The following is a 21,712-nucleotide window of genomic DNA, read 5'->3' on the forward strand; positions in this document are numbered from 1 at the left end:
TCTGTAAAATGACTGGAGAAAGAACCTGAACCACCAATGGGGTCACAAAGAATTGGACATGACTGAAATGACTGACCAACACCACAAGTCAGCAGGCCTGGTACTAAGATGTCCCCTGTGTAGGCTGTTGGCACATAGAGGCCACAAAGAGTCTCATGACTCAACATGTTACCTCATTGCCAATAAGAGTCAGTTTTGCTAAATCACTAATGGGATAATGCTTCAAGATTTGTCTTAACTAACTCCATCAAAACTTGCAAGGCATATAAAACCATATATCAGGTACTAGAAGGGTAAAGATCCAGTCATACCTTTTGCTCATTTTTGTCACAAAATTGAATATTTGAGAATAATTATCCAGTTGCTGCCACTGCACTTGCAATCATGGGCCCGGTCTTATAAAGAGTTCAAAATGGTGCTACTCCAGAGAGAAACTGGGAAAAGTTTCTTTTTATCAGCGTAACCTGACCAAAGAACCATTAGGAATCTGCCCTACAGAGGCAGAGGTGGCCACCAATTTTTGGGACTCTTTTCTGACCTCAGTGGCAAGAGTGGAATCACGTGGTCCTTCTATACCTGCACCACATCACAAAAGTTTCAAAAAAAGGGGTGTTTCCTTTGAGCTCATTAGATAAACAGAAGAGGATGTTAGGAGTCCTGTGGCAGTAATGTCCTCATTTTATTCCCATTCGGTTTTTAATGATTTATGCCTGTTAAGTTTCCAGATTCTATATGCAGTCAACTTCTATCAATGTGAAAGCCAGTTTATGCTGCCTATTCATTTATATCCAGCAGACCAAATGCACAACATCACCCCGATACATTTTCTGACTTCTTTTTGCTAAGTAAGAGAATCAGGCCTATACTCTAATGCTGTAAAGCCCACCAATCTCTCCTCCACAGAGCTGAAATGTAGATCAAGGGGATTTGGCCATGGTTCCATTTTTTTCCCTTCATGCACTAACCCCCTGCCCCTCTAGTTTTGGACAGGTATACTAATCCAATAGATGAGACAACACAGATAACAGCTCTAGGTTACAAAACAAAAACAAATAAAATGCAAAAGAACTCAAAATGGATTGAAGAGATTTGTAAGAAAGGAATAATCAGGGCAGCTGGGTGGCACAATCATTAAGTCAATTCTATTTTGTCTTTGCCAGTAAACAAGCTGTTCTACTTTGTAGAGAAAAGAGAAACAAACCAATAAAGAACTTAGAAGTTCTGCTAACATTTAACATTGCCCCATCTGGCCCTAGCAAAGACCTTCCCCTTACTGAATCCTACTTTTCGCTTCCAGGACAATGAAACAAAGAACAAACACCATCACTTTTTATTGTGCTCAGCTTCCTTTTTCAGCTTCATTTCACTCTGGGCTTTCACTGGACTGTACCATCCTCTAATATTCATTTTCTGTTTCCTCTTCCTAGTTCTAGCTTTTATACATTTCTGTTTAAAAGTCTAAGTTGATTAGCAAGATCCCTGGGCTGTAGACCACATTGATCACTATAGACAGAAATCCAACTTTCCTCATTAAAATTATTGCCCCTTATGCCTTCAGAATTTCATTCTTGAGCATTTCTCCCCACTCTTGGGTTGATTTAGCCTGAAGCATTTTATTCCAAGAAAATATGCCCAACTTTCCTTGGAACTCCAAAATCCGTTTTCCTCAAATCCAGGATGCCTTTTGGACCATGACCTAAGGACCTTTTCTCCTCTGCCACAAACTTGAGGCTGTTATGTTGACTTCCTTACAGGATTCACATTACTTCTACTTCAGGAACCAGTTGTTTCCTGCTGGTGAGAATCAGATCCAGAAGGGAATTTCTGGATTCTATTCTACTAAAAGATATCTTTATGAGTTAATGTTATTGAAATATACTTACAGAAAAAAAGCAACCGTGTACCCCTTCTGCAAATGAGATTTTCCAAAAGCAGCTGGTTGTTTGTTGGCCTTCCTTGATGTCATTCAGTCATGGTCAAGGCACAGTGTGTCTGACTGTGGCTGATCAGACAATATAAGCTCAGAACAATCACAGGTTGGGTACAAATAGTCTATGTGCACATTCGCAGGAACGATGTCTCTAGATTTGCACACCTCTTATTTTGAGCTCCTGCAATTCTGATTTGCTTCTAGAGCACGGAATCTTCTTTGATGCAAATGATTCCAAAGTTTTTCAGAAAGACTTTTGAGAGTGTCCTTGTAGCACTTCTTCAGACCTTCATGTTGAGTGATTTGCCTTATGTGAGTTTCTGCAAAATAGTCTTTTTAAAGTAAATATAAAATGTGGGCCTCCCACTGGAGTTGTGCTCTCTGTAGAAGAATTTAAATCTTTGCAAGAAAAGGACCTTAGTGTCCACTACTTTGTCTTTCCAGGTGATCTTCCTAAGCCAATTAAAATGGAAGCAATTCAGCTTCCTGCCATGGCGCTGGTACACTGCCCACATATCACAGGAAAACAACAAGGTCTGCCCAATGGCTCTGTAGACCTTCAGTCTAGCAGGCAGTCTAACACCTCTTCTCTTTCACACTTTCCTTCAGAGCCTCACAAATAACTCAACATCTACGTGTACATCCCTAGAAAGTGAACTCAGCCACAACATTCACAATTTCTCCATTTGCTGCAACTGATGATTCTATGTTTGGATGGTGTGGTACTGACTGCTGGAGAACTTGTGTTTTCTTGGTGTTAACTGTCAGGCCAAAATTAGCACCAGCAGCATCTTTGTTGCATCTTACCTCAGAGGCTGCACTGAGTTCACAATGATCTGCAAACAAAAAACTCATACACCAGCTCTCCTTCCGTCTTAGTTTTGGCTCATACCTTTTTTAAGTTAAATAATTTATCATTGGTGTGACAACTGACCTTGATTGTGTGTGTCCTAACTGAAGCTGTCTGACAACATGGCTGAAAGCATTGCGCTAAAAAGCATGGGAGCAAGCACATAGCCTTGTTTTACTCCACTGGTGACTGGGACAGAAACCACTGCTTATTATCCAGAACCCATGTAAGCACGCTGCCATGAAAGTCCCATACAACACCGATGAACTGCTCCAGGCACCCAAGTTTTGACATAATTTTCCATAAGCCCTCAGGACGGACAGTAGCAAAGGCCTTGGTCAGAGCAACAGATGTGACGGGCCTCTGTTTGCCTCCTGGCATTTCTGCTGGAATTGTCAGGCAGCAAATACCTTTATAGCAATCACTCAGTCCTTTCTAATAACACACTCAGCTTGAGGACGATCTTGCAGGTGAAGGATCAGTCTCTTAATGTAGACTCTGGCAAGAACCTTACCAGCTATGACTTAGAGAATCACAGACCAAACCCTATGAAGTTCTTGTTTTTTATTGAGCAACTTCTGAATTTCCTCCTCATTTTTGTCAAATCAGTCTGGAGGTTTGTGTGAGTCCTGGCCCAGATGAGCAGCCCATTTGTGAGAGCCCCTCCTCCCCCACTCCTCTTCCGCCCACTGAGCTCAGCTTTCCCTCCAAGCGGCTGCAGCTCAGAGAAGCTCTGGTGTTGCCTTCTCCCAGGCGTTTTGCCAGATGTGAGCAGTTTGCTGCAGAGGCCACATCCGTGAGGGCCTCTGAGGCACACAGGCCCTTTGCATTCTCACATCTCGGCTCTTTTCTTACAAGAACACAGTCTTTATTTGTCAAGTCTCTTCCACGAGGGCCTCCACCACGTTTTACTGCATGTAGGTAAATGCAGGTGGGAGATCTGGAGAGCCGCGTCTGTGAGTGGCAGTCGTGGTTCCCGAGGACTCCCGCCACATCTGCTGGCCCAGGCACAATCGGGCATTAGGGCATCCCAGAGCCATAAGCTTGTCCTTGTTCAGCGCCCTGCTGGTGAGAGCCCCCACTTTTCATAAAATGTTTCACTAGAACACCAGCTTGGGGGTACTCCCCTCCCCATGGCCACACATCCAGCTCTGGCTTTGGCAAGCCAGCCTCATTCCGCCAGCTTAGTGAGGGCTGCTACTTAGATGTGACAACCAGAGTCATTTGGCGGTCAGGTTTACTGGGTCTAGTGATGTCTTTAAGGCAAAGAAGCCTCAAAACAGTGCTCAAAAGGACAATGGATTTTCCATGTTGCTTCTGGCCCCTGCTTCTATGTGGGAGCTTTTATATATCTACACACACACACACACACACACACACACACACACACACACACACACGTATATATACACATATATACACGCATATATATATGCACAAATATATTCCTATATTATGCATCCATTATATATGTATGCATGCACATGCACACACATGTGTTTGCATATATGTATATTTGTGTTTATACTCCAGGGTGGGATTACTGCCTCCGATAGTGAGCAGGCCAGAGTTGGGGAAGCAGACAATATTTAAGCCACCTTTTCTAGCCCCTTCCTAATGCTAGAAAGCAAAGAGTCTGGACCTTTAAAAAGCTGCTCGGACACCAAGGGGCTGCCAAATGCCACTGCTGTTTCAGTCCAGTGAGAAGATGACCCTGTAGCCTGAGCTGCTGCAGGCCTGGGACTACCATTCCCAGTGTATCTGCTGCTTGGTCACTCACCCATGGCCACAGGCCTCTGAAATAGGTAAAAATGATATGGGGGATATCTTTTGATTCACGCATAAATTGGATTTAAGTGAGTTATCAGAGACAAATAGCAAGACAAAAGTCAAAGAAACTGGAGATAGTTTGGGATGCAGTGGATGATCCCAGTGTCTGGCCCTGATTCAGTGTCTTTGCAGCTCAGTAGGACCTCCTAGGGTTTATATTTTGTTAACATGACCTTCTAGAGTCTATTTGCACTGCGGAAGGGAATAAATGAAGGGAAAGACTCTAATAAAAAAATTGGACAAACTAAATTACAAACAAAAAATTTCCTCAAAGCATTAAACAGAATGAGCTAAATGCTTAATGAAAGGGTCAAAATAATGTAAAAATTGATGTTATTTGAAAATAATGAAGTATACAGAAAACTATATAATAGTACAAAATAAAAGTGGAGGCAATGTTGCTAAATAATAGTTCAAATATTTACCAGCATTTCTCCCTAAAACTTACTTATATAAATTTACTTCTAGAATTTCAATGAAGAAAAGATTCTTTAGAAGAACATGAGATGCAAATTTCAGATCTCCTGCTTCTTGGCCATGAGATTTAAAAACATTTTTTCCTGCTTTCTCATTAAAAATACAAATGCCCACACGTATAAATATATATATTTATGTAAAACCCTAGGGAAGTTGGCTTATTTAACTGACAGACAGCATCATAAAAAATACATTATAAAAGTTATAACTTCTAAGTTTCAACATAGCTTGAAGAATGCTTAATACAATAAATAATAATTTTTAAAAAATGTTTCTATAAAAATGCAAATGGCATAAGCACAGTAAGACTTATTCAAAGACATGGGTGAACTTTTGAAAAGAATATTTATGGCTGAGCTGGGATGCTAGTAAACAAATATTTGCCTCATTAAACATGTTAAAATAAATAGTTTCAAGGTTAAATAAAACCTCTGGCAGTATATAACTGTATGCAGTGAAAAAATCTTCAAACTAAACTTGCTGAAGTGTTGTCTTTCTTTAGTCTCAGTACTATTATTTCCCCACTGTTCTGAATTCCAGTAGCTAGTTTATTTTATATATACGGCTAATGAGGGGAAATTTTATATGAAATTTATATGTGAAGGCACACAAAGAAATTGAAAATTATATATTTAATATGCTTGCCAGAAGAAATATAGAAAACCCACTGCCCTTTTGATCTCAATTTTGCCTCATAGGCTTATCTAACATACTATCCCAATTGGAAATGACCACCCATCTCTGACAGCTGCAGGCCAACTGGACTAGGGTGTCCATTTTGTTTCCTCAGATTCTTTATTTTTGCTTGATCTAGGAAAAACAGGACCTTGGCTATTATGGGAGGACAAACATCACAGAAAATATTATTTCAAAGAATCATCTATATAAAAATCATATTATCTCTATCAAAAGCAGTGAACAATATCACCTTTAAATCATCTTGATTATAGGGGTAACTAAAGTAAAAAGTGCTCGCTTAATATATGTATATTAGTCCATCAAGTTTAAAGTTTCTACATCTAGCAGTTGTTAAAAGACAGGTGAGAACTACGAAAATGGAGCAGTTGAGGAGTCATTGAGCTCCTCATCTATTTGAAGAGGGTCTGTAATATTTATATAGTATTTAGCTAGGAATTGTATTAATTGCTTTAAAATTATTATCTCTTTTGATCCCCATAACAATTTTTTGCTTAATATTGTCATGTGTAATTTTTCCCATCAAAATGGATCAAAAATCACCCAAAAATTCTCATGTGACGTGAGCATTTGCTCATCCATTGGATTTCTCTTGCTTTGACTATAAGATGTCTTTCCCCCAAAAAAAACACTACACATACCCCATTTTATCCTATTCCCTTCCCCTTATTTCTTTGGATGCAACACCTAAACAATGAAGAATTAGTCAGGAGGAGAAGTATAAAGGATATCATCAGAAAAAAGTATGAGGAGAAAAGGAAGCAGGCTTGTCCTGTAGTCAAAGCAAGGGAAATTCAATGAACAATCTGTGTGTTTTACAGGTACACATGCAATGTTGAGAAGTCTAAATGAAGACATGTTGATGAAACATCCTTAAAGTATTTATGGAGAAAAATGGCCAAATGGTCACATCACATGAGAATCTGGGGATGATTTTTGATCCATGTTGATGAAAAGAATTATGCATGACAGTATTAAGCAAAAATTCTACAAGTCCTAGTTTCCACCTACTTCTAGTGTCTTTTTTACTCCCCTCCTTGAAGTCTAAAATTCAGCTATATTGAGAAATGACATTTCTGACAAACAATACTCCATCTCCCTTCTCCATGGGCCTTTGCTCCTTCATGTTCTCTGTTTATCCACACTTCTTAGACATCTTGACTTCCTTCAAGACACCTCAAATCCTACCTTCTGTGGGAGATCTTTCCTGTTCCCAACTTCTACAGCAAATTATCTTCCATTTATTCTGTATGCAGTGTGCCTCACATATAGAAAGAACTTAATAAATGTTTACTTATTGATTGATTGAGCAATCCTCCCTTTAAAGTCAGATTTCTAGAAAAGCTTTCTCTACTTCTTCTAAGTTCTTATTTTCCAACTCTTTCTAATATGACTTCCTACCTCATCAATCAAAAGAAACTGCTCTCTCCAAGGTCACCAATGACTTATCAGTTGCTTAGTATGATGACCTTTTTTGATTCCTCATATTTCTTGACATTTTTGCAATATTTCACCTTAATCAGCACCCCATCTTCTAAGTATTCTCTTCTTTCTAGATTTCATGGCTTTGATCTTACCTAGTTCTCCTCCTGCTTATTTATTCATTCTATTTTTGGTGTACTTTGCTGAATTATTAACCATTTTCTATCCCCCTAAAAACTAGTTTTCCTCAAGGTTCTTTTTAGGTCTCCTTTTCTCCCTCTGCATTCTTTATTTTCACAATTTTATTCAATCCCACGGGTTATTTTCACTGTTGTACATATGATTCCAAGAGTTACATATCCAGTCTTATGTTCTCTTCTAAGCCGACGTCCCAGATCCTCATCTGCCTGTTTTATAGAAACAAAATGCTCTAACATATTTCCTACCAATATCCTACTAATAAATATCAACAACATCATTTCCAAAAGAGACCTTACAACATCAGTTTACCCTCTAAACTGACCCATTCTCTACTTCTTTTGAGGATGACCTGATGCTTCCAGTCCAGGTTTGCAAACTCAGTGTCATTATTACATTTTGATTTCCTCCACTCTGTATATCTAGAAATTTACCAAGTTTTCCCAGTTTTCCTCCCATGATGCTTCCTCATCTAATCTCTCATCTCTCCTGACACTTTCATCACCTTAGCTCAGCATGAGAATTCACAAAAGCTTCCAAAATGGATTGTGGGCTTTCTGACCCTTCTATCTCCAATCCATCTACCCATAGCGGCCAGGCTAACCATCCAATATCACAAATTTGACCATGTCACTAACTTTAGGAAGCTTTCTGGCTTTCGATTGAATCCATAAAAAGACAACTTCCTTCATTTGACATTTAAAATCCTTCGTAAACTGGCTTGAACTTATCTTTTCAGGCTTACTGAATTATTAATACTAATATTTCACGAACTAAATTTGAAAGAAACAGGCTTCCTTGATATCCTTCAAACCTGGTGTTCCATCTTCTGTCTCCATGACTTTATATACACTGTTTCCTATTGCTGGAATATCTTTCCTCATATTTTCTACATCTTAGCTTCATTCATGTACATATATATATATATACACTTATAGCTAGATAGATATATACAGATACAGATAGATTTCATAAAACATTTCCTTGGGAATCTTATCATTGTTTCCTTTAATTTTTAGGGTTTTACTCCTCATATTATAAAAACCTTAACCTGTTTTTACATGTTTTATCTTTTCAGGAAACTATGATTTTGAGGATAATTTATTTTTGAAATTTTCAAGTATACATTAATTTATTGACATATTATATCCTTCCAATATAGTCTAAATTTCTTAAGCACAGAACGTTTTTTTCATTCATTGTGGATGTAACTAGAATTCAGTCAATCTACCAATATTCATTTATTAATAAGCATTGTGTTAAGGCATTGCGTTAAATGCTAGAGAAAAAAAAACACATCCTTATTCTCAAGTATCTCAGAATCTAAAGAAGGAAACAATATGCAAACATGATGTACAAACATGATATATAAAAGAATAAGTCAGAGATAATCTACAGAAGGAAAGCACTAGCATTCAGGGTGATCAGGAAGGACTTTTTGTAGAAGACAGAAGTTGAGTTAGAACTTGAAAGAAGCCAAGGATGCCAAAAGGTGGAGATGAGGAGGGAAAGAATTCTGGGCCTGGAGGATCCAGTGAAACTGCCCAGAGTTAGGAGCCTGAATTATCTTACCGGAATAATAGTAAGAAGGCTGGATCCCAGCATACATGAGTGAGGTGAAAGAAAGGAGATGGTCAGTTATAAAGGGCTTCAAATGCCAAACAGGGCACTTTATTTTTGATTCAGGAACGACAGGAAGCTTCTTGAGTTTAAGAAATGGAAGGAGAGAGGATAATTAATATAGTTTTGAACATCCTGTTTGAATGTCCAGCAGGGAGTTGGAGATATAAGAATGAAGGTCAAAAAAGAGGTCAGACAGGGATAAATAGTTCAAGAATCATCAGAATAGAGATGATAATTGAATCAATGGCAGCTGACGAGATAATGAATTGAAACAGTATAGAGGGAGGAGAGAAGAGGAGCCAAGCAGAGAATGGGGATGCCCATAGTTAGATCTAATGACAGAGAGAAGAAAATTAGGAGGCCTGATGAGGAAAGTGGGAGGAGAAGCAAGTTAGAATTTTGACCTAAATCACTGCAATGGACTTTTTGTTTTCAGTCTTTCTCTTCTTCTTTTTTTTTTTTTAAATTTAACCTCCACATAAACAAGGACCAGAACCACGGCTCCAACACTGCCATTTCTCTACCAAAGTTCTTCAATAGTTTCCCACCTTCAAGAATTCTATACTCATGACAAAATGGCTACCCTGATTCTAGACCTAGAGTTAGAAAAGCTCTCAGAGATCATCCTGTTCAAGATCTATTATAGAGACGAAGAGTCCAAGAGGATGGAACTTGCCAAAGTTTATAGAGGTGTTGTTATTGTCATTTCAGTTGGGGCTGTCTCTTTATGACTTTATTTGGGGTTTTCTTTTAAAAAGTTATTTAGTACTTTATTTTTTCCAGTTACATGTAAAAACAATTTTTAACATTCATTTTAAGACTTTGAGTTGCAAATTGTCTACCTTGAAACAATCATTTAATCATTTTATCAGGTGGAGAAAGATTCTTATTTTTAAAAATTTGACTTAGGTCTCTATATGTTTGTGAAATGAGGCCTTTATCAGAGAATTATATTTCAATTTTTTCTACAGTTACTGCTAACTCTATTTCCCTTCATTCTATTTCCCTAATTTGTCTCTCTCCTTTCATTGTCCCTCCTCAAAAATGTTTTGTTTCTATTGCTTTCTTCCATACTCCCTCCCTCCTGCTTTTCTTATCCCCTTCCCCTCCTGTTTTCCTATATATAAGATAGATTTCTATGCCCATTTGAGTGTGTATGTTATTCTCACTTTGAGTCAATTCTGATGAGAGGAACATTCTCTCACTCTCCCTTACCTCCCCCCACAATTTTTTCTTGCCTATTTTATGTGAGATAATTTACTCTATTCAAACTCTTTTTCTTTCTTCTAATGCATTCCTCTCTTACCCCTTAATTTTTTCTAGATATTATCTCATTTGGGGTTTTCTTGACAGAGATACTGAAGTAGTTTGCCATTTCCTTCTCCAGCTCACTTTACAGATAAGGAAACTGAGGCAGCATTAAGTGACTTGCCCAGGATCACACAGCTAATATGTATCTGAGGCTGGATTTGAACTTTGCTATTTGTGACTTCAGAGCATCTATCCACTAGGTCATTTGAACTTAAGTCCTTTGACTCCAGAGCAAGAACTCTATATCACACTACTAGCTGTGCCCTGAACTTAGCCCCTTCAATCTGTGCTCCTCCCCAAATGCTTTGAAATTACTCCATCATTTTCAAATTTCAGCATCTTTACTTTCTCTCAAGACTGAGCACAGATGCCCATCTCCTTCAAAAAGTCTTCCCTTCATCTAAACAGTTGATTTTTTCCCTCTATTCAAATTCCCTTGTATCAGACTTAAATGTGCATGACCTGTGTTTCCCCATTCAAATGAAAGCTCCAGAAAGAACTGGCTGTTTGTGTTTTCTGCTTTTGTTATCTCTAGTGCCTAGGACACTTTGTACAAAGTCAGCACATAACAATTATTTGTTAAATGTGTTTATTCAATCTATTATTTAAATATCAGTTAGATTAGATATTCACTGAGATTCCTGGCAACCCAGACTCTACAATTTTGAGAGAATGATAAATTGATGAGATCAGGAATGAGCAGAAATGAGAAGCTGCCAGATGAGGCAGGTTTTATAGGGATGTTGGGTTCAGTTTTGGATATACTGCATTAGAGTTCTTATAGTATATGTTTCTAGAAGAGATCAGGTAGTGGAAATGGTAGAAGTGGGGCTCATGGAAGAATGAAGGTTATACGGAGAGATTTAGAAGTTATCTGCATAGAGATTATAATTGAAGCCGTAGGAGATGAAATAGAGTATAGAAAGAAAGGAGGAAAGGGACAAAGATAGAAATTTGGTACATATCCATATTTATGAACAGAGATGGATTCAGAGAACGAAGATGGCAGTTTACAGGGCATCCTACTTGAATTCTAAATATGTCAAAATCTGGGTCCATTATGGTCTTACTTTTAAATAACTGCTGTTTCCTGGTTTCCTCATTCCCATCACTGTCATCATCTTTCTCATTCCCAAAGGATGAAAATTTTTATTTATTTTTTTATTCTTCTCTTTTCTTTGAACAAAATGGCCAATCCATCACCATTTTTTCCCCTCTGGAGAGGACTGCTTTCATTCCTCCCCTTCTTTTTTTTCTATAGTTGCAATTCATCATTCAAACAGAATCGATTCTAGTTTTCCTAATTTTATCATCTAGTTATTCCAAGCCACAAAGTGCAGACCTATCAACAGAATCTGCTTGAAACATTTTACAGAAAAACCATATGTGTTCCATATAGTGGAATGATCATTGACTTTTGTACATTCTGACTGAATAGCCAGATGATCGTGATACTCAACTCCCACCTCCGATACTTAAGTTTGTTTAGTCAACGAGTGAAGACAATAAGCACTTATTAAATATATATTAATGTATCATGCTCTGTGTTAGGTTCTAAGAATACAAATAAAGACAAAAAACAAACAAAAATTCCTGTTCTCAAGGAGCTTACAGTCTAATAACAGGGAAGATAAAATGCTAATGACTATGTACAAACAATTATTTATAGTATAAATTGGAGAGAATCAGAGGAAAGGCAATGATATTAAGGAGAATTAGAAAAGGCTTTTAGAAAAGGATTAGAAAATGATAATTTAGCTGCAACCTGAAGGACATTAGAGAAGCCAGGAGATAGGTATGAGAAGGGAGAGAATTCCAGGCATGAAGGACAATCAGTGGAAATGCATGGGGTCAGTCAGGAAATGGAGTATTATATATATAAGAGAAGAAGAGCAAGGAGGCCAGGATTATCAAATAAGTGGAGAGGAGTGGATGATACAAATATAGGGCCAACACAGGCACCACACTGTAAGAAGGATATTGATAATATGGAGGATGCCCAAAGGATGGCAACAAGAAGATAAGGGGCTTAAGTTTATGTTACACATTCATCATCTGAAGAAATTAGGATGTTTATCTCAGAGAAGGCAAGACAGGTGGCAACAAGGAGGAATGTTCTATAATTTCTTTAAGTATATGAAGGACCAGGCCTTAAACCCAAAATAATCTGATTCTAATTATCCATCAATAGATCCTAGGTCAAGCCCCATGTGGTCACTGTTTGGGTCCTGATGGACTCAGATTGAATGTAAATAGCAATCATTTCTGCTCTGGCCGGAAACCCAAGGGTTCTCTCCTCCCATATTCATTCATTCATCCATTCATTCATTTAGATTTTTTGGACTAGGTGAAAGAGGAGATTCTTTACCTCCATTGCCTAAATCACAGAATGGATGTGGCCCTAGTCAAACTGATACCTGTTGAGGACCTTAGCTTTAAAAGACCACAGTCTCCCATTGCACCCAGGATCATCTCCAGTGCTCTTGATTTATATCTAGTCCCTGGACTCATAAGGCTCTGAAGGGGAAAATAAGGCAAGTGACTTTGCACAGCCTTCCTTCACTTAGATCCTATTCACCCACATGTCATGTCATCTCCTCCCTGAATTCATGGTGCTCTTTAAGAACAAAGGACAAACGCCACCACCACCACCACATGGAAGAGAATAGATTTATTCTTCTTGGCCTTCCAGAGAAGCGCTTTTGTACTGGATAGAAATTATAAGGAAGCAAAGTTATGTTTGAGGTAAAGAAAAACTTGCTACCATAAGAACTATTCTTTTTTCATTCATTTCTCTGAAATTCTTAACCTTTTGTTCTTTCAGATGAATTTTATTATTATTTTTTCTAGTTCTATAAAGTAATTTTTGACAGGTTGATTGGGATGGCACTGAATAAGTAGATTAATTTAGATAAAATTGTCATTTTTATTATATTAGCTCAGCCTACTCATGATGAGCACTTGATATTCTTCCAATTGTTTAAATCTAACTTCATTTATGTGGAAAGTATTTTGCAATTGTGTTATTATAGTTCCTGGCTTTGTCTTGGCAGATAGACTCCCAAATATTTTATATTATCTACAGTTATATAATGCAAACTATTAAAAAGTGAATCAGGCTGCTTTGAATGAGTGAGCCAACCTCCACTTCCCACTTCCAGCAAAAGCTGGAGCCTCACTTGTGGAGTATAGTGAAGAAGAGTTTCTTGTTCAGATACAAGTTGGACTTGATCATTAACTAGGTCCTTTACAACTTAAGAGTTTATGGTTTATTTATTTGTTATTTTTGATTATGGGCCAATTACAGTCTCTTAGCCTGAATTTTCTCTTCTGTATCATAGAAAAAACAAAACTATCTACCTTGAATAGTTGTTATGGGAAAAGTATTTTGTAAGCCTTAAATTTATACAAAAGATGAGTTATTATTTATATTGTTATTATTATACTTGTATTGTTATACAGTAGTTTCCATCCTGTCTGACTCCTCTTGCCAAGAAGACCCCTATTTGGGGTCTTGGCAAAGATACCGGGTTGGTTTGCCATCTTCTTCTCCAGCTCATTTTACAAATGAAGATGGGGTTAAGTGACTTGACCAGGGTCACACAGCTGATAAGGGTCTGAGACCGTATTTGAACTCAGGTCTTCTTGAACTGAGGTCACCTAACTGCCCCATTTACATTCATACTCCATTTTAAAAAGTGACTATACATTTATAACCCTAGAGCTTTTTACATTCCATGATAAATCCACAAGTTCCATGACCTAACAAATATCACTTTGTGGACTTTCTTTACTCTAGATCAACTAATCTGCTTGCCATTTCCCACATACTGCATGTTCATTTTGCCTCCATTTCAAGGAAGCAAAAGAACACTCATGTCTCATGGGTGTTATTAACACTCAATTAAAATTTTGAGAAAAAGCTAATTTTCAGTTAGAGGTTAGTGAAAATAAACATGTAACTTTTTTCTTTCCAAATTCATAGAGCCCTTGAAATCTGATCATGAATCCCAAGATAAGAACCTCTGTATTAGCACAACTCATTTCTTCTGCCTGAAATCTTAGCCTCCTTTCTTTCTTTCCACATCTCCCCTAGACATGGCCCTTACTACTTTCAAAATCCACTTCAAATTCACTTTTTTAAATTAGAATTCCACAACTGAAGCTATTAGAATAGATATTTACTTTGTTAGGCCTTTTCAGTACTTCTGAATAGTATTTTTCATGGATTTATTTCTTGTTCTATAAAATCATTCTTTATATGTATCTATACTTACATGTGAATATGTACTGTGTTCTCAACTATACTTAATGAAGTACATTGATCCCTTTCATATCCTTTAGCAACATTGCAACTCAAGATGTGTTCAATAAATCCTTCAGATAACTAGTAATCTTAAAAGATTTCCTATAGCTAAAGGGTAATGTACATAGCTTGAAAAAAGAAAAAAGAAACCTAGATAATCAACAGAGAACAAAGAAAACCTTTTTATTAAAAAATCAGCAGAAAGGGAAAATAAGCATAAAATAGGAAGAGAATTCCAAAATGTAAAATTAAAATATTGAATAGAAAAAAAGTTTTACAAGGACAATTTGAAAGAAAATCAAACTCTAATTGGTGTTAAAACTATTGATAGAGGACAATCCAGTCAGTGCTGGGTAAGGACCAGAGTGATAAATCTATAGTAGGATCAATCGATCTATCTCTGTCTATCCATATATACATAACATAAACTAATCTTTCTCCTTTTAGACTATGCATTATAGTTACCTGATGTGTGTATAAAAGGTCAAGTAACTCTCTAAAAAGAGAGAAACTCGATTTATGCTAAGGGAAAATACTACTAAAAATAAATCCGAGTGCCTTGGATGTAAAATTTATGCTGGTTTCCTAGATATTTTGCAAAAAGGAAGGCTTCAGCCTAACTAAAAAGCACATTCACATGGCCAGTCTTATTAATAATGATATGAATCATTCCTACCACTGGAGGGAGCCAAGTTACATCTACTTTGATGTGACTTTTCTTCAAATGGCTTTCTGGTCTACCTTCAAAAAAAACCCCACTAACTCCTACTAACATAAATTGCTTTATAACATAAACTCACATTGTTGAAGGGGTCTTCCCCCCACCACTCAATGAAAACTCAATGCAGTTTTATACATAACAGAGACAAAAAATGATTTTGAAGGACAAATGAGCTACTAACGAGCAACTCAGTAAAATATAAAAACAATTGTAAAGTAGGGCCAAAAGAAGTTTACAATGAACTCAAAAGTTTTTAAAAATCTAGGTAGAAAATAATGTGTTTAAGAAAATGTATCAAACAGCTTAAAAGATATTACATTTGTTCAAATGGAAAATGAAAACAGCATTTAGGAATAAAATTGACAATGATCTTGTCAATTAAGGTTAGAGGGTATTAGAGAGAAGTGGGAACTGCCAAAGCAGTTAGCCAAGTCATTCTGCAACTGATTGTTTTAGAGGATTGCTGAGGTGTGGGGGGTTGAGGGGTGTGCTCAGGAAGGTTAAATAATTTGTTCTAGTTCTCAAAATCATTATGTGTCAAGACTGGATTTGAACCCAGATTATTCTTATTTTGAATAATTTCTATTCTCTATTCCATGCTACTTATATTTAATAGCATATTAAAATAAAAGATTTAAGAAAAAATCAAATGTCTTTGAAGACACTGTTCTTTCTCTCATTAGATCTACTGATCCACTCAATCATGTAAGGATATTGAAATGAAATGATAAAAGTAATTTATCTAAACTAATAATGATAAGTAGCAGGAATGAAAAAAAAACAAGACAATTCAATCAATGGCAATACTAGAGGACGAGTTCACCTCGAGACATGAAAATGAATTTTCCAAGGTTAGTGTCAATCATCTTTGGTCTGTCATCCTATTCTTTTAATAGAGATAACTTCTAACAGGTAGAACTACTACAATTAGTTCGCTGGCTCAGAAAAAGTAATGATAATAGCTAATATTCATATGATTTGCAATGCATTTTGCATAATTTATCTCATTTTATCCTCATGAATGAAGCTATAATAATATAGTGCTGCATTTAATAGCATCATATTATTTTTATGTCCTTTTAGATTTTCAAATTTGGTTAATCTATACTAAATCATTTACATATAAATCACCATAGAATAGGGAACCCCTACAATGTGGGGAATTACAATGCTTAACTAAAAGGCTACCCCATTCTTTTTATGTGTAAAGGCTAGGGTATCATTTTTTAAAATTTCTATCAACATCACAAACACCTTGTTGGGAACAGACAGAAAAAAATTATTAACCTGGACTACATAATTCATTTAAAATATGTTCTTTGCTGACTAACATCTTAAGCTTTTATCCATAGGATGAAGTAGATGCAGGCGAACAAAAATGTCCTGATTGAAGAACTAACACCACCTGGAAAGTGAGGTGTAGGGGAGATAGCACATAATTTTCCGATGCTGTACGTTAAAAATTAATTTTGTATTTTCTTTCTAAATGGTTTAAAAATAAAAAATAAAGAACTTGGATTCAAGTTTTTACAAAAAAACAGATAAAATTGTTTTGTTTCTAGAATGAAAAATAATAGTGGAATTGTGTACATATATGATAAAAGGATTAAGAAAATATAGATGGATATCTGTCCCATCACTGGGTAGCAAATGTCTAAAGGAAGGAGGAATGAGTTAGAAGTAGGTAGGTTCCACTTTATTGATGCCTCCAGATATGGATTATCTTTATCTTTGTTCAAAAGAACACAATTAAAATCCATCATGTACACAATCTGAAAAAACAGATATTTTATGTCTGTAGAAACCTCTGCCTTTAGCAGATATGGGTAAACAGGCAGGTCCCCCTAAATGAACAGATGTAAGAGACTTATTGGTAAGCCTTGTGGTAACTTCCTACTAGAGAGAAGTCTATTAAGGCCAGGTATTCTTAAGATGGGATCTGGTAATTTATAAATATCTTGACCATGTTTCAATATAATTTGTTTTCTTTGTAATCATATTATTTTGCTTTATGCATTTACAAACTTCTTTTTCTGATACTGGGTCTATAGGTTTCAACAGACTGCCCAAAAATCCATGACATACACAAAGGTAAAGAACTTTTGGCTTATAAAATTGTCAGAAAGACTTAGGTAAGGGATGGTTTTATATTAGGAACAAAGATGCATAGGACTAAAAAAAATCCATTACATGAGAAACATATTGGTTTTAGAACTGATCCAAAATAATGACAGATAAAATAACCCCTTTGCTCAAAGAAGTATTCAAGCATGGTACTTCCTGGACTCAATATCCGTGTCTTACAGAATATAAAAGTAAGATATTGGGAAAATATTAAAAAGGATAGCCATTGTATCTTATTATTAATCCCTAAAATAATCTACATTCTATGAAAATGGCAAGAGAAACAGACATACAAGAAAAAGGATAGCATGAGAAACAGAGATACTACACATGGTATACTATAACTATGACTGTTGTTGATGGGAAATATATAAAACAACGTATAACATCTTTATGAGTAAAAAATAGTGCAAAGAAAGTCATACATTTCAACTAAACTGCACTTACTTTAGTTCTTGAATATTTTGTTCAAATTTATTAAATTTTTTTAAATCTCTGCTTTATGTTCACAGTGTGAGTAGTTGAGTATGTTCAGATTCATAGAGTAAAAAAGTTGGAATCATAATAGAGTGAAAAAGTAAAAAAAAAAGTGATGATGCAAAGGGAAAATAAATCAGAGGTGTTCTGCTGAATATAACCTATAAAAATATTCAAGTTAATTTAACCAGTCAAAAAGATGGCTATAATTGTTTTGTGTCATCTGGTCCTTTCTAAATTATAGATTTATAGATGGAAAAAAAGAGAGAGGTGGAGAATTAGGAAATTGGGAGAAGTGAAGATAATTAGAGAGTAGAAGCCCTTAAATACTTTCTATTAAAAATATACTAGCATAAAAACTATGGTTTAACATGAGATTTTTAAATGACAATTTCAACAAGTAACAAACATTATTATCATGTGCGTTATATTTTATTATTTTTAAAATAGAGATGACATAGTACATTGAGTTTCCTGAGCAATAGTTTGCAAAGCATGATTTTAAGAGAAAGTTATCTTCATATAAACTTTTTGCATGGGCTATTTCTTTTTTCTAATAAATTTTCAAATATACATGTCAACTCTTTGGGCTGGTAAATTAAAAGTTATTTTTATAAAGTTGAATATTGCTTCATTAGACTATGTTGAATCAACTAGAAATCTGCAACAATTAGTACTCTAAGTACTACTTGGAGATGACCCTAAAGAAATGGAATATTATGTGATATGTCCAATCACAGAGGTCTATAGTGTGTGCAAGCAACCGTACTCACATTATCAAAACAATACATCTATTATTTCAGAAGAAAGGAAGCATAACGTTGACATATTTTGGTATTATGTATCTGAATGTTTAACCAAAGCATAATTTTCTCTAATATTCTCTGAAATGTATAGGGCAATATAATAAACTCAGTTTCTTTCAAGCTGAGATTAATGGGTTGACAGTTGAAATAATGAGTTGTCCACTTCAGTTGCTATAGCAATAAGCATTTGATAAATGATCAAAGTAAATAAAAATGAAATCTGTATTTTGTGAAAATAAAATTTTTCTCCTTTCAAACCAACATATATATGCATATGCATATACATACATATATATATACAGTACAAAACAAAATAAGTGTATTTTGATATGATAGCATAAAAAGAGCATTTTATGAGTAGCACAGAGTAAATCAAAAAGCCTCATTGTCTGAAATAAATCAGGATGGATAATGTACTATTAATAAAAAGTGAAAGGATGAAAATTTAAAGTTTCAATAAGTAAATGCCTCAATATGACAAAATATTGCCTTTAAAATGAAAATACTCTGCAAAAACAATAATGATCTTGTTTATTTCCTTTCAACAATATGAGGTCCTAAATTGCCTAAACCCTCTACTGAATTGAAATGTCTAACCAATTTATCACCCTTTCAATTACTTGGCCAGAAGAACCCTCTGCTCACCAATATGAGGATCATATATCAAAATAATTTTGGCAATCAAAAATGTGAACTTCTTCCAATCTGTGCATTGCTCTAACTAGAAATTCTTTAAGATAACATTCATTTATCCACAATTAATGTTAAATTTAATTCATATCTGACAACGTTGTCTTCTTAAGAACACAAAAATTGTTTCTCCTAGTCAAAGGCAAAGCTCTGACGAGGCAGACGATTTTTAAAGAAATAAAGTTGTGAATTGCATTAGTGGAACAGCCCCGCCTGCCCAGCCCATCTACTCCCATGCCAGAGTAACCGTGTGCCAGCCTGCTCCTTTCCGGAGACAAAACTTTGCCGGGGAGCTGGGGGCTCAGGCTCAGCTCACAAAAGGCGCTGCCTCCGCCCGGCCTCCTGACCCCCTCCCGCTGGGCCCCGCCACTCGCAGCCCCAGGCTCGCAAGCTGGGTCTGTCCGTGGTGCTGAAAGGCTCACAGCCCCGGCTGTCCAACCTGATGGCGGGCAGCCGGGAGCGGGCTGGAAATGGGTGGGTGGGCTCTTCGACCCGGGGCTGGAAATGGGTGGGTGGGCTCTTCGACGCGGCGCTGGAAATGGGCGGTGGGCTCTACGGTTCAAACTCTTTCGCAGACAAAGGGTAAGTTTGTGCAGAGGCAGGGGGACCTCCCGGGTGTCCCTGGGCTCCGACACCTCCAGGCCGAGCACTCCCGCCTGCCGCAGTCAGCAGCAGCCCAGGGCAGCGGGGCACGGCGCCCAAGCCCGGGCACACGCGCAAACCGAGGCTCCGGGGAAGGCCAAGTGACTTGCCCAAGGTCACACGGCTGGACAGGGGCAGGTGTCTGGCCTCTGGCACGGAGGATGCCAGGCGGCCTCTGCCCTGCGCGAGAAGGGGGCGAGCTCGGCTTTCTTTTGTTCTCCGAGGGGGCGAGGGTGAGTGTGTATGAGGGTGTCCGCGTGCCCAGCTTGGGGGGTTCGGGGCTCCAGCCCCAGAGAGCCGCAAAAAAAACCTACAGGTTCCAGCTCGTCCCTTTCTTTGCCCCCTCGGGTCCCTCACCTCGGATCTCTGCATTTGTTGCCCCCGGTAAGCTCCTCCAACGGCTTCCCCAGCCCGCTGACCCCCGAGACCTTCCCCACCCCATTCCCGGGGCCTCGCCCGCTCCCCGGCTCTGTGGGTCGGGGTCCGTACCTGACACCCCGCGGGGAGGCCTTCGGCCCTTAGCACTTAGCTCCCATCTCTGCACCCTTCTCTCACTGACCCCCACCGCGCTGCTCCCCACAGTGCCTCTCCTCTCAGCCCCCCTGCTGTGCCCCTCCCTGATCCCCTCACCAGGCTCTCCACTTAGCTCCCCGCCCCCGTTGTCCGTCTCGGACCCCCTTCGATCCCCATTGGTTTCTACAGCACCCTCCTCAACTTCCCCGTTGTGCCCCTCCCTGACCCCCCCCCCCGACTCGGTTCATACAGTGCCCCTCCTCTCAGCCTTCCCGCTCTGTTCAGTGACTTCCCCGCTGTGCCCCTCCCTGACCCCCAGCTGTGTCCGTCCTTGCCCCCCCATCCACCCCCTCCCGCTGTGCCTCTCCTCCCCAACAGCCTCTGCTTCCCGGCCCCCGGACCCACCGTCGCGCTCGCACAGCTGGATGGCCTCCAGGCTCAGGTTCTTGATCACGTCCTCGCACGGGCTGGCCGGGCTGCCCAGGGCAGGGTCGAGGCGCGGCGGCACGTCCATGGTCCGGTCCGGCTCCGGCTCCGACTCTCTATCTGTCAGTCTGTCTCCCTCCTTCCGTTCCCGGCTCCGCTGAGCTGCTCTCGGCTCTCCCCCAGCGTCGGGGTCCGACGCGGCTCCGGCAGCTCCGGCCGTGTGAGCGTCTGACACCGACTGAGGCGGAGGAGCCGGGCAGGGAGCGGGCGCGCGTGCGCGGAGAGCGGGAGGGGGGCGCGAGGCGGCGGGAGGGAGGCGGTGGGAGGAGGGCGCGAGGGCGCGCGCTCCCGAGGGTGGGGGTGGGGAGAGAGAGACCAGGCCGGCCTGACGCCCACGGGAGGGCGCCCGGCTCGCGGGCGCTCCTGAACTCACGCGCGCGCCCGTCGGTCCTTCAGTCAACTCGAGCTCGTGCTTCAGCCTGTGCTCGTGCCAACGGCCGCGGGAGCTGCGTCGGGGCTCGTCGGCGCGGGCTTAGGAAGGGGCTGGGAGAGGTGTGTGTGTTGTGAGGAGAGCGGTGGGGGCGTGGGGGTGGCGAGAAGAAAACGGCCACCCGCGTGCGCAGCCCGGGGAGGAGCACTCCCCTCCCCCTCCTCCCGCAACCCACCCCCC

General features: G+C 39.0%; 1 protein-coding gene across 1 annotated transcript in view; it reads right to left on the reverse strand.

The window, feature by feature from the left end:
• The window catches only part of PHYHIPL (phytanoyl-CoA 2-hydroxylase interacting protein like), a 64,030-nt gene extending 42,736 nt beyond the window's left edge, over positions 1-21,294 (reverse strand). Inside the window, exon 1 of the mRNA XM_051982625.1 lies at positions 21,022-21,294. Coding sequence (XP_051838585.1) covers positions 21,022-21,130 — 109 coding nt within the window. The 5' untranslated portion in view covers positions 21,131-21,294. The remainder of the gene's footprint in view (positions 1-21,021) is intronic.
• Positions 21,295-21,712: the final 418 nt, after the last annotated feature.

Source organism: Antechinus flavipes, chromosome 2 (genome assembly GCF_016432865.1).
Source record: "Antechinus flavipes isolate AdamAnt ecotype Samford, QLD, Australia chromosome 2, AdamAnt_v2, whole genome shotgun sequence".
Classification (NCBI taxonomy): domain Eukaryota; kingdom Metazoa; phylum Chordata; class Mammalia; order Dasyuromorphia; family Dasyuridae; genus Antechinus; species Antechinus flavipes.